This window comes from Cucurbita moschata, unplaced genomic scaffold (assembly GCF_002738365.1).
Source record: "Cucurbita moschata cultivar Rifu unplaced genomic scaffold, Cmos_1.0 Cmo_Scf00030, whole genome shotgun sequence".
Taxonomy (NCBI): domain Eukaryota; kingdom Viridiplantae; phylum Streptophyta; class Magnoliopsida; order Cucurbitales; family Cucurbitaceae; genus Cucurbita; species Cucurbita moschata.
Window position 1 is genome coordinate 457,521 of NW_019268546.1, and position 12,308 is coordinate 469,828.

Genomic DNA, 12,308 nt, shown 5'->3' on the forward strand with positions numbered 1-12,308 from the left:
GTTTAGATTGAGTTTAAAAGAACGGACATATAGACTCATTATAAGAGCTCAAGCACCAAATATTGTTTCTACTGTGTTTTTTTAAAACGTGTCTACTAGAGAAATGTTTGTTTCTCTCTCCAACCGATGTGCGATCACACAGACTACTCCCCGATCTCACAATCCACCCCTTTAAGATTTTCATCTCTATGATCTCACAATCCACCCCCGGGAATTCACGATTCACGCATTGGGGCCTGCGTCCTAAGGAATGTATTATTTTCCTTTCTAACCGAACGTGAGATCTCACAATCCACCGCATTGGGGGCCTAGCGTTTTCCCTTCGAGACTTCCCCTCAAGTTTTTAAAATGCATCTAGGATACTTGGTTCCTCTCTCCAAAAATCATTAATCACATTAATTAAAAAATAAATTCAATTAGTTCATTTTGTTATTATTTAAAAAAAAAAAAATTCTAAGCTTAATTATTTAACGAGATTAATAATCTTTAAACCATTGTACATTGGATTAAGTAAAGAGAGAAACTAAAAATTATGGTAGTTGAGATAAACTTAACCCTATTGAACAATTCTATCTCGGTTTAGAAGGTGATGATCATATTGAATAATTATCTCGGATGAGACGGGACGGTTTATTAACCTCTACGAATAGCAAACGACAACTCTAAACGTACAAATTTGGGTCTTATTTTTCTCCCCTTATTTTTCTCTCTATTGTATCATCCCGAACGTCGATACCTAAATCGGTTAAGTCATTATAACATACCAACAAACCAACTTTGTAAGGTTTGAAACCCTTCCTTCCATTGGATTTGTTTGCCAAAAGAAAGCAAAATGAATGTCTGAATCCATGGAATAAACAGCTCCCCATAACATAATAATCGCATTTCATGGAAGAAAGAAAAGGGGATGCAAGAATTCTGATCATCTCCGGTTTGATGTTCCTCTGCGTCGTCGCCGGCGGCTTCCTCCTCTGCCTCTACCTCTTTGTCCCGGAATCGGAGTCTCAAGATTGGTACTCGGTCGTCGGGATCATCTTGGTATCGACTCCATGGATGTTTTGGTTTTTGGTTTATTTGTATCATTGCCTCAAACCCATCAGAGTGCAGTCCAACGCCGCCTTGAGCCACTCCTCGAGCAGCAACCGGCCGCCGTCCGCTGCCAATAACGGTGGCGGAATTGTAGCCAATCTTCCTCAAGTTGAATCGCCGGATTGTCATACGCCCGGTGATGGCAAACGACGTGTGCATTTTGGTGCCGTGGTTGTTAAGGGAAATAAACCACAAGGTGGTAAGAAATCTAGCCATGATAGCGGTTCGAAAGAACTGAGATCGAACGAGAGCGGAGCAACGTCGCCAACCTCGTCTTCATAGTACGATGTGATGCACGCATGAAAAATTGTTATTTAAGAGATCGTTTGGTCATGTTCATATTTCTCGTTTCTCTTTTTTATTTTTTCTTTTTGGGTTTTACGGAAATAGAAATGTTTGATAACTATTCTTGTTTTTCGTGCTTCGTTTCTTAGAAGTTTTGAAAAATATAATTGTGTTTTTGTGTATTGAAAAGAAAAAACGAAAACCGGACTCCGAGAAATGCAAGTGTGGGATTTTTAGGTTAAAATGCTGTGTAAATGTGATTTAGAGAGGAAAATTCATGGGGATGGAATTGTTTGCAACTTAATTGAGAATATTTTTAATTAGTTCTTGTGATTTTATGTTTTTTTTGAAAGAGATTAATAGATAGATGTTTGATTAGCAGTGATAATTATTGTGATTTATATGGTTTGTAATACATGAACAAAGAAGCATTTCATTCCAAATTTCTTATTCTTTTGGTTAATTGTATCAATTGAGTTAGAGATGAATCATTCTTTATATTCGAGGGCGAAATGATCACATTTTCTATCCAATGACGTATGTTGTTTATAAGTATAATTCTGCTGTTTTTCTTAAAATTAAAGGTTCAAATCTGTCAAAAATTGGTGTTTATGTTTCAAACCGAAGTGTTCAAGGAGTATTTTTTTTCTCAAGCTACCTAAATGTTCAGTTCCCTTGAACTAAAAAATGTTTATGGAGTTTAGGTCTAGACAAGAAATGGTTTGTGAAAAGTGGAAGAGTGAAAGATTATCAATGCCCTAAAAGAGAAAAGAAATTGTCATCACAAGCATATAGCTTACCAATAATGTAAAGGAGTACAGAGGCAGACAATTGGCCGTGAATAAAAAAATATATGAATAATCTGTCTATCGCAAGCAAATATTGTCCATTTTGGTTCGTTACATATCATCGTCAGTCTCATGTTTTTAAAATGTTCTATTAAGGAGAGGTTTTAACATCATCCCAAGCAAAATGATGGAAAAAAAAGTCCACCATCGGATACGAATCAGGAGTTACTTCTTGATCAAACCACACCGCTTCCGCCGCCTGCTTAAACTCAAGTTTCACGGTGGCGGCGGTGGTGTTGTTGATAGCTCCTCCATGGAAAGACTGAGATTGTCATCAAACTTCCCATGAGTTTCTTCTCTACCACCGCCGATGAACGGCGGAGGAAATGAAACATCTTGGTAGCCATGGCTACACTACTAAACTATCCATCCAACATAAATAATAAATAGAGAATTTGTAGCTCATAATGCTAAACTAAAATTCAAATTCTAAAATAAATATCGTCAAAACTAGATTCAACAAACTTGATTAACTTCATAACTTTCGTTCGTAGAGAAGATACAAAAAATTCGGGAAAAATATACGAAATTAAAGGGACTAAACCTCAACAAAATTACTCCATGCCTCCTCCTCAATTGATAGAAATGATAAATCTGGTAGTTCATCTAGCTTTCTGTCTGCTCCCTCAACCTTCTTATGGTACTCCTCACAGTCACGGCACTTGCAGTACTGTCATTAACGAACAACATACATAGTCAAAACATTGAAACAAGTTTGGGAATAAGAAAGACATACACAGAAAGCAATCTCAAGCATCCTTACTTCAACGTGTAAGCCCCTCCTGCTTTCACTTTACCGCAATCTTTGCAACCCCATATTCCCACAGCCTTCCTCTTCACCGCATACTGAAAGGACAGATCGTACATTACTCAAATGTTTCACATTTATAGATTCAAATAAACGTTCACAAGGACGCCAAAACGAGCATTTTAAACAATGTTGTACCTTCCCACAAAACTCACAGAAGTACTTGCTGTGCTGACTTACTTCCATCTTCTTAATTTGCTTCCTCAAACTAGCACCATAACGAGTGCCTGTAATCATCAAGAAAGCATTTTTAATATGTTATATATAAAATTAAGAGTAAGACAAAGAGAGGGGAGGGTTGTCATCTAGCAAACAAGAAAAATGCTTGATCAACTAATGTAAATTCCAGACCAGTGAAGAGTATCTCTCTATCAATGCAACCATCATAATATTCTTTCTATCAAAATCTTTCACCAAATTCCAAAAAATCCTACACAAAATCTTTTTTTATGAGAAACAGAATCCTATACATATTCCCTCTCCCAACATTTTTAGTTCAATCTTATCTTGGGAATAAGAATGATAGAATCACATACCATACTTGCCAACGATGCCAGCCTTCTTGGTTCTCTTTGTCTACACAACATCATAAAAGGTAATGAGAAAGTTGCGGATCCAACCATCAAGAAGAAAAAGGAGAATAAATAAAAAGGGTGAACAGAATTCTATGGCAAGATTCCAGAAGTCTGATTTATGAGTTCATGACATAAAAAATTATTAATGATCGAATAAGCCATTAGGAATATATATTGCGTCAACTCCTTGGATAGCTAGACAACACTACTAACACAAACTCTGGTATCTGGTTCAAAAGGAGAACGAGAAGTCCAAAAGAAAGATTCGACATTCAGCATATTTATCGCATTAATCTTCCCTACCTAACATCCAGCAATAACTAAATGGATTGAAAACATTGTTGCCATTAGTTTGAATTTTACTACAATATAAAAGTCCGTAAAAAACCAAAATGTAGAACAGGATTAATCTTGGTGAATTTACTACAGCACTTGCATATGCCTTCTAGGTGCTAAATCAATAGAAACCAATGTCCTGCTAGCCTAGCCTTCATCTTTCATGTCCTGAATATCAAAATATTGCAGACATAAACCTCTAGACAAGGATAATGAACTTATTAAGAAAGCTGATCAACAACATTCAGGAAATCCTACATCAATCTAGTCCCTTCAAATTTCTCTCGAAACAAACCCAACCAACAAGAACTTGATCGCTTAACACAGAGCATTGTTAAAAGCCCAAGAGACGTTATCACCAAATATCCAATCAATTTCGTCTATGAAATACACAAAATAATCTCTATCAAAGGATTCCTAAGCTCCAAACATGAAGATAGAAATGAACGAACAATAGGCGATGGGAATTTGGATTACCATTTTGGCGAACTAGCGGGAGAGATCAGAAACCCTAGAAATCTTCAGCACTTCCCTGCGCGGCTGGACAAAGGCCGTGGCGGTTTTTTGGTTTAATACGGGTGGCTAATGGAACTTAAAATTTGCCATTCGACTGCTTTAGGGCTGCTATAGGAAAGCCCAGTAGGCCCAATAGGCCCAGTAGGCCCATACTTTATTTTAATCCCCGTATTTTTATCTCAAGATTTGATACTTTTTCCCCTGCTTTATTTTTACTTTTACTTTCTTACCTTAAATCTGAATAGTTAGTAACTTTTACCATGGTTAAAAAAGGTTAGAAGATTCGTTTAATGTGTTATAAATAAGTTTTTGGCATAAATTCATAAGAATTCGGAGTAAATATAGTATAAGTTGCAAAAAAATCGAGATCGAAGCTAGTAATACGAGCAACAATATGATCCAATAACTCAAACAATATTATAAATGAGAGGCAACCCCGAGTCATGCAGTAGCAAACTCTTAGCTTCAACACAAAACATCGACCTCTTAGAAATAGCAGCAAGAAGACCTAAACGACTTTAAATCTTCATAAACGTCTTGGATGTACTACAACGATGGTCGATCTCAATACTAAAAATCAAATCAAATCTTCATAAACGTCTTGGATGAACTACAACGGTGGTCGATCTCAATACTAAAAAATCATCGAATAATCAACACAACATAAGTTACTTTTTTTTTTCTCATTATATTTGTTCGAGTGCTTATATTTGTCCGCTTTGACAATTCAAACCCACGGCTAGTAGATATTGTCCACCCACGATTTTAAAACGCATCTACTAAAGAAATATAAAAAAATTATAAGTGAGGAAGATAAAATCTGCTAATGGTAAGCTTGGGTCGTTGTATATAAACCGTCTTAACCGGTTGAGTTATTTTCAGGTTATAAACCGTCTTAACCGGTTGAGTTATATTCAGGTTGCCGCTACGTCCATATGTCATATATAAATTTGTAAGTCGTCCTTAACCCATTGAGTTATACTCAGGTTGGTGCAATATCTACACCTCATATGTAAATTTATATACCGTTTTTTAACTCGTTGAACTATACTGAAGTTTGTTTAGACTAGATCGAGTGATTCGTAAACAAAAACAAAAACGTGCATGAATTTCATCACATCAAATACAACATGGCTTTGGGGATGAGACCATCATCCACTTCCAGCCACTAAATTTCATTCTCATCATCTTACCTCTTTACAAAAATGGAACAAAAAGTGTAAAATTAGTTTTAACATATGCATATACTTTATCTCTCTTTCCCCCCTCATTAGACAATGTTAATGCAGAGCAACCCTAGCTATTTCAGCTCATATTAACACACATGAGCTAAAGAAAAAAACCGAACAGGAATCGAACAAACCTTAGTGTACGAGGTGTTATCGACTGATGAACTGCTGCTGCAGACATTCAGACAATTGAGACTTGAGTAGTATTGTCGTTGGTGTTCTTGGTCCGTTGCATTTGCTTCTGGACTGCTTTGATGGCTGCTACTCTAGCTGCGTTCGCTGCTCTATTCGCCGCTGCTACTGCCCTGTTCACCCGTTCGTCCACTTTCCCGACGCTGTAGGCTTTGTCAGCTGCTCGTCTTGCTTCCTGTAGACAAACCAATTAGAAAACCATCTCGAACACTGAACGACACGAAAAGTACTTGACAACCACAACGATTCGTGTAGGAAAGAGGGATTTGTACCTGCACTACATTCAGTACTTTGGAATGGTAAACTGCGACAGGGGATACTGGATAAGTAGAGCTCTGAGTGCTCGGAATGTCGAGAACTCCGTTCTGCCAGTGGCCGGATTGGGTTTCTCCGTTTCTATATGTATACATTCCAAGTCCTTGCCTTCTGCCTTCATGCCAAGCACCCTCATATCGGTGTCCATTGTTAGCAAATTGGTAAACCCCAAATCCATGCATTTTGTCCGTAAAATATTCACCAGCATATGTGTCCCCGTTTCTACAAGTTTTAATGAGTACAAATATCAACATGAACAGGTAGATCAGATAACATATAGATTATATAAAAAGAAAACTGCTACAGATTTACACATTTGCCTTGAACTGTCGTATAGGACACGAAGCTTTCTCCGTTCTTAGTCGAAGAACAATTGTCCTAAATCTCTCAGTATACCAAATATGTTTCAATAATTAACTATATCCAAATTCCCTACAGAGCTGTCTCACATCCTTATCAATTCAGTTGCCCGGCTATCTCAAGGCTCCGCGCTTCCACACATGTGCTAGAGAGAGATTTCCACACCCTTATAAAGAATGCTTCGTTCCCCTCTCCAACAACCGATGTAGGATCTCACAACCCACCCCTCTTACTTAAGGGCCCAATGTCTTCGTTGGCACACCGCCTGACGTCCACCCCCTTTTGGGGCTCAGCGTCCTCACTGGCACCCAGCCTAGTATCTGGCTCTGATACCAACTATAACAGCCCCCGAGGTCCCTTCTTTCTTTGTTGCCCTTTCTTGGGTTGGTTTCTCGAGTACTTTCCTTCATCTTCAAAATAACAAACATTCAAATCCTAAATATAGCAGGGAACAAGGTGTTCTTGGTGAAAAGAAAGCCAAGACAATGCTCTTGGTCAGATGATAGGGGCTTCAATAATGGGAGATAACCTCCAAGATCCAAGATTCATAGAACTCATTCAAGTGATACTAACTATTTCATAGAACCCATTCAAACACTAATGCACAATTTGATGAACAGTTATGAAAGACAACAGAAACTGGTAAAAACAGCAATGCATAATTTGGATTCCAAGTCCCAGAAACCTTCAAGCAAACATATTAACTACCTGAAATGGTAATGGCCAAGTCCATGTTTGAGACCCCATTTGAATTCCCCGACGAATCTGCTTCCATCGTCGCAGGTATGAACTCCACATCCATGGCTCTGCCCATTGGACCATTCTCCAGCATAAACGTCTCCAGTGTAAAACCTGTACATCCCGAAACCGTGCCGGAGGCCCTGCCGGTACTGCCCACGGTACCGGCTTCCTCTAGCCCATGTCTCAACTCCATATCCATCATACTTCCCATCAACCCAGTCTCCTTCATATCTACCACTCATATAGTAGTAATAAACACCACTCCCTGAACACTTCCCCTTATGAAACTCGCCCTCGTAAACGTCGCCATCGCTGTAGACCTGAACCCAACAACCTGAATTCAGCCTCTTCTCCGATTTTGATCGAGACCCAATTGACCACAAAACCGGGAGATGCGTTCTAGATGACGAAGACGACGAAATGAGCTTCACAGGGAAAGAACGGGCGAGAAACAAACGTATTGAAGGAAGGCGAGGAAGGGCGAGATTAAGAGAAAACAAAAGGGCAGCAGAGAAAGCAAAAGCCGAGAGGAAATCGAGGAAAAAAGAATGGGTTGGATGAGAAACTAAGAAATAGAAAAACGGAAGAGAAAACAAAAGAATCAACCGCAAATGGACACGGAGACGACGAAGCTGCTTGAGCCGCCGGAGCAAACGGAAAACGGTACTCCGGACGGCCAAAGAGACAGAAAAGAAAGAGGGATTGACGGAATTGAATTGAGGGGCGGAAGGAAGACGATACAGAGAAGGGGATTTAGAGAGGGAAGAGTGATTATGAGTCAAGAGAGGTCTCTTATAAGGCGCAGTAGAAGAAGAAGACGACGGCGATGGCACAATCGGGTCATGATGAGCAGGAGTTTCGATCAAAATTTGAGGAGTGGTAAAAGAAAGAAAAGATCGCTGAGATTGATGATTATGAGAATGCGGCGGTGGATGCTTCTGATGAATTGAGATTGAAGATGGGAAAAACAGGGGAGGGGACGGATTGAAATCGGAAGAGACGCCGCTGCTTTCTTTTCCGATCTGAACTTCCGATTTCTTCTGATGCATTACATAAGAAATTCACCGAATTCAAGAAGAAAACAAACAAGATTCGAAATGGAAACGAACAAAAAAGAAAATCAAATTCTCCCCTGGTAAAATCTTTCAATCTTCAAACTTCAAATCGTTCTTCTTGTTCCTCGTTCTTGTGAGAAGCTAATGGTTTGGCGTTAAAATCTTCGAATTCAGCGGAGAAAACTCGATGAATGTGGTTCGAGAAAACTCGTTGAGTGAGGAACGGAGGAGAGAGAAGGAGCGGTGTGCGCGTAGAATTTATGGATTCCAAACCCCAAATAAGCAACTCTGCTAGGGAAATGGAACCTCCTAAATTACCAAAATACCCCCCTCTTTCCACAAAATTACTTAAATAACAACGGATATAATCAATGGAATCATCGTTAAATAACATTAATTTTATTTTTAAAAAAAATCTAATTTATATATTAATTTTAAATTTTAAATTTAAATTTTGGTAGGTCTGACTCAATTATAAATTTGAAAGTTAATCATTTGAATAAAAATAGAAATTTAAATTTATGGATAAATAAACTTATTTTAAATAATAATATTTTTCATAATAAATTATTAAATTTTGTCGAATTTCAAATACGTATGCACATAAATTAAAAATCATAATCATTATATAATAAAATTTAACATTCAATAACCACGTAATTTCACATGATAAATATTAAATTCTTATATATTAAAATTTATTAAATATAATTTGTTACATAAAAATTATATTTTACTAAAATTAAAGTTTAAATATTAAATTTTGGTTTGTATAAAAGTATAGGGAAAATAATTGTTTTTTTAACCTACTTTTTATTTATTTATTTTAATTTCTTATTTTTATATATTTATATTGACAACTTGGTGTCTCTCTTACCTATTTAATAATTAAGTATTTGATGTTCGTTATGTAGAATATTCCTTAGGGTGTTATTAAATAATCATCATTTTTTTCTTTTTAAATAATATTTACATATATTTTAATTATTATATATTTATAATTTTACATAGTTATGAAGGGTTAAACAAATCCCAACGGTTCAAAAAAACAGTCAACTATTACATTATGTTTTATGTTTTTTAAATTTTATTAATTTTTGGTTTAAAATTAAATGACTAAATGCCCGTTATAAAACAAAATTAAGCTAATTATTTAAAAAATAATAGTAATCTTAAATTTGAGGTAAAATCATGTTAGCGGAAACAACCCGTGAAGCTCGTAACCATTGTTGTGCCAAATAAGGAACCATATGCAGTTATATTATGAAGCATTTCTAACTCGACCGTGTTGTGAGATGGAAGAAGGTTGTTAGGGTACGTGACAACTTTATATAAATTGATGGCTGAGAAAAGTAGGGGACTCTCGGTTGAAGTTCACCTTCATCTCCTCTTAGCTTTCTCGGTTTTCCTAGGCGGTTTTTCATTTTAGTAAATTGTTATATATTAAAATGTAAAAATAAATTGTTACCGAAGTAAAAAACAATACACTAACCAAAAAAATCATTTTATTTATTTATTTATTATTATTATTTTGTTAATGGTAATTTCTTAATAATTAATAATTAAGTATTTGAGGTTGGTTATGTAGACTATTCCTTAGGGTGTTATTAAATAATCACCATATTTTTTATTTTCTTTTAAAAAATAGTCAATTATTATATTACTTTATTAAATATTAATAATTTTTTGGGTTTAAAATTAAAAAGGCTAAATAGATAGAATGCTTTCTAATATTTTAAAGAATTTTAAGAAAAACTAAAAGGATAATTCTTAATTCAATTTTACTTTTAATGTATTAAAAATTATTTACTACACAATTTATAAGGTTAAAAGTGTTCTAATAAAAAATATATTATTTAATGACGTCAAATTAAACACCAGGCACCAGTGGTCTAGTGGTAGAATAGTACCCTGCCACGGTACAGACCCGGGTTCGATTCCCGGCTGGTGCAAAAAAAATAGTGGCATTTTTTTAGCAAGGATGAATTTCTAGCGTTGACTGTGATCAGGGTCGATCACAACCGTCTGATCGAATTTGTTTAGCGCAATCAGAGCTTGCCTTTTTTATTTCTTTTTTTAAATACACAAAAACAATTATTCCATTAACTTGTTTTTTTTAATTCTATTTCCATCTTCTAATCAGTTATATTATTTATTTAGTTAATAATTGTTCGGAACTTAATTATCAACTTTTTATTATATTAACATTATAACACTGTTTCGAACTTCATTTATGGTTGTCATTTAATGTTGCTCCCTATATTTTTATGTGTTTAATATTACATCAACACTCTAACATTTTACTGCATATTTTTATGTCTCTAACTAATGGTCGTTTGTGGTCCTCATTCAACGTTGCTCACGTTTTTACATTTTTTCTTTGTGTTTAATTCTTGCACGTGCCATTTGTAAATGAAAATGACTTGACTTTTTGCACACGTACCGGTCAGAGACGTTACTTAACAAGTTGTAATTTAAAATACATGAAAACATGCTAAAAGACACTTAAGTGAAATCATGCTCGGGTACCCCCCTTTTAAAAGGAAAGACGTGAAACGTTTTAAATAGAGAAAAACATAAAAATGTCAAAGTTGCTTTATGATTGGCTTCTCCACCCTATTCGTTGCTTCGATAAATGGGTTAGGGAGTTTGGGCTTTACGGGACTATTCCATCTTCTACAACAAAGGATTCAATCTTTCATACGTACAAACAAAAAAAGTAGACACACGAACATTGATGATTTATCGTGGGAAGAGAATTAAAATGGAAGGATTCAATGTTATGAAACAAAAAATGTTTGGTACTATAAGCTACACTACGAGACGACCCCTTTTGAGAGGACGCAGTCTTAAGGACACAAGATCTTCCCACCTTCACAATTGATCTTAAATAATAATGGTCCCAGCTTCTATATCCAGACCACAAATGACTTCATTATTATCATTTAGTCCAACCAAATGCCGGGGTCCATTGAAGTAAACACTATGCTCCCCTTCCAAATGTAGGGCTCCATTGATAGAGTTTTTTTTAGACTTATGGGTATCATTAAAACTCGAGTTTAGGGGTGTTTTGAGATAAGTACAATTTTAATAAAACAATAATTAAATAAAAATGCTAAATTAAACAACAAGCACCAGTGGTCTAGTGGTAGAATAGTACCCTGCCACGGTACAAACCCGGGTTCGATTTTTTTATTATTAGCATTGAATGTGATCTAGGTCGATTACAATCGTCTGATGAATCTAACGATTATATAAACGCAATCAGAGCTTCATTCTTTTTTTTTTGCTTTTATTTGTAATTGTCATTTTATTTTTCTTCAAATTTTCAATTATATATTTGCCTCCACACCGTCATACCTTACTCAAAAGTCGACATCTAGAGCAATCAGATCAGATGACAACGTGTTGTATAATCCAACTTCACTCACTTGGAATCGAGCACCAATTCAGAGTTATCTCTTTCCCATTGCTCAAGGAAAATAAACCTCTACAACAAAACATATGAAAAGTTAGCAGTTCAAAGAGCACATTTATTTCGAGTATCAAAATTGCCTTACTGCGTTCCTAAAAATCCTCTTTTAATCAAATGCTTCACTAGAAAGCACTTACAATTTCTTTTTTTACCTCTATCATACGAATTATTTAAAACACTTTCATAATACATTTCTTTAACTAAATATTATCAGTTACTAAAAGTATATTTTGAAATAGTATTTAATTAAGCTTTGAAAACGTAGTAAAAAGTGATTTTGACCAATTAAAAGCTACTTCAAAAAATTTCAACAATCAAGCAAATAATACTGTTTCAGAAAGCATATAACCAATTAGCTTCTAAAACTGCTTAATATAATACATGTTTAATCACTCAAGTATTGTTTAATATCAATTTCTTTTGTTCAGTTGGGGGGCGTGCGGGGTGAGTGCGCGAGGGGGCATGCGGGGGGGGGGGGGGGGGG

At 35.8% G+C, this 12,308-nt stretch overlaps 2 protein-coding genes and 1 non-coding gene across 3 annotated transcripts; 1 reads left to right on the top strand and 2 right to left on the bottom strand.

Annotated features, from left to right (window-relative positions):
• Window positions 1-2,622: 2,622 nt before the first annotated feature.
• LOC111464465 (60S ribosomal protein L37a) lies at window positions 2,623-4,502 on the bottom strand. Its single transcript, XM_023108674.1, has 5 exons — window positions 4,419-4,502; window positions 3,567-3,606; window positions 3,169-3,257; window positions 2,986-3,068; window positions 2,623-2,892 (listed from the first exon to the last, which is right to left on the bottom strand). The coding sequence occupies exons 1-5, from the start codon at window positions 4,419-4,421 to the stop codon at window positions 2,829-2,831; spliced, it is 279 nt and encodes a 92-aa protein (XP_022964442.1). The 5' UTR covers window positions 4,422-4,502; the 3' UTR covers window positions 2,623-2,828.
• A 1,044-nt stretch (window positions 4,503-5,546) lies between these two features.
• LOC111464462 (phosphatidylinositol 4-phosphate 5-kinase 9-like) lies at window positions 5,547-8,616 on the bottom strand. The gene is made up of 3 exons (XM_023108669.1): window positions 7,262-8,616; window positions 6,151-6,415; window positions 5,547-6,053 (listed from the first exon to the last, which is right to left on the bottom strand). The coding sequence occupies exons 1-3, from the start codon at window positions 8,341-8,343 to the stop codon at window positions 5,868-5,870; spliced, it is 1,533 nt and encodes a 510-aa protein (XP_022964437.1). The 5' UTR covers window positions 8,344-8,616; the 3' UTR covers window positions 5,547-5,867.
• A 1,614-nt stretch (window positions 8,617-10,230) lies between these two features.
• Window positions 10,231-10,301, top strand: TRNAG-GCC. The gene has a single exon. It is a non-coding gene; the product is annotated as a tRNA-Gly (tRNA).
• Window positions 10,302-12,308: the final 2,007 nt, after the last annotated feature.

Excerpts from the sequence above, each read along its gene's own strand:
- LOC111464465 (XM_023108674.1), bottom strand. Across the intron at positions 3,258-3,566 it reads TGGCATCGTTGGCAAGTATG|GCACTCGTTATGGTGCTAGT; the intron begins GTATGTGATTCT and ends TGATGATTACAG. Across the intron at positions 2,893-2,985 it reads GGAGGGGCTTACACGTTGAA|TACTGCAAGTGCCGTGACTG; the intron begins GTAAGGATGCTT and ends CGTTAATGACAG.
- LOC111464462 (XM_023108669.1), bottom strand. The coding sequence starts at position 8,343 with ATGCATCAGAAGAAATCGGAAGTTCAGATCGGAAAAGAAAGCAGCGGC. Across the intron at positions 6,416-7,261 it reads CTTGGCCATTACCATTTCAG|AAACGGGGACACATATGCTG; the intron begins GTAGTTAATATG and ends TAAAACTTGTAG. Across the intron at positions 6,054-6,150 it reads AAGTACTGAATGTAGTGCAG|GAAGCAAGACGAGCAGCTGA; the intron begins GTACAAATCCCT and ends GTTTGTCTACAG.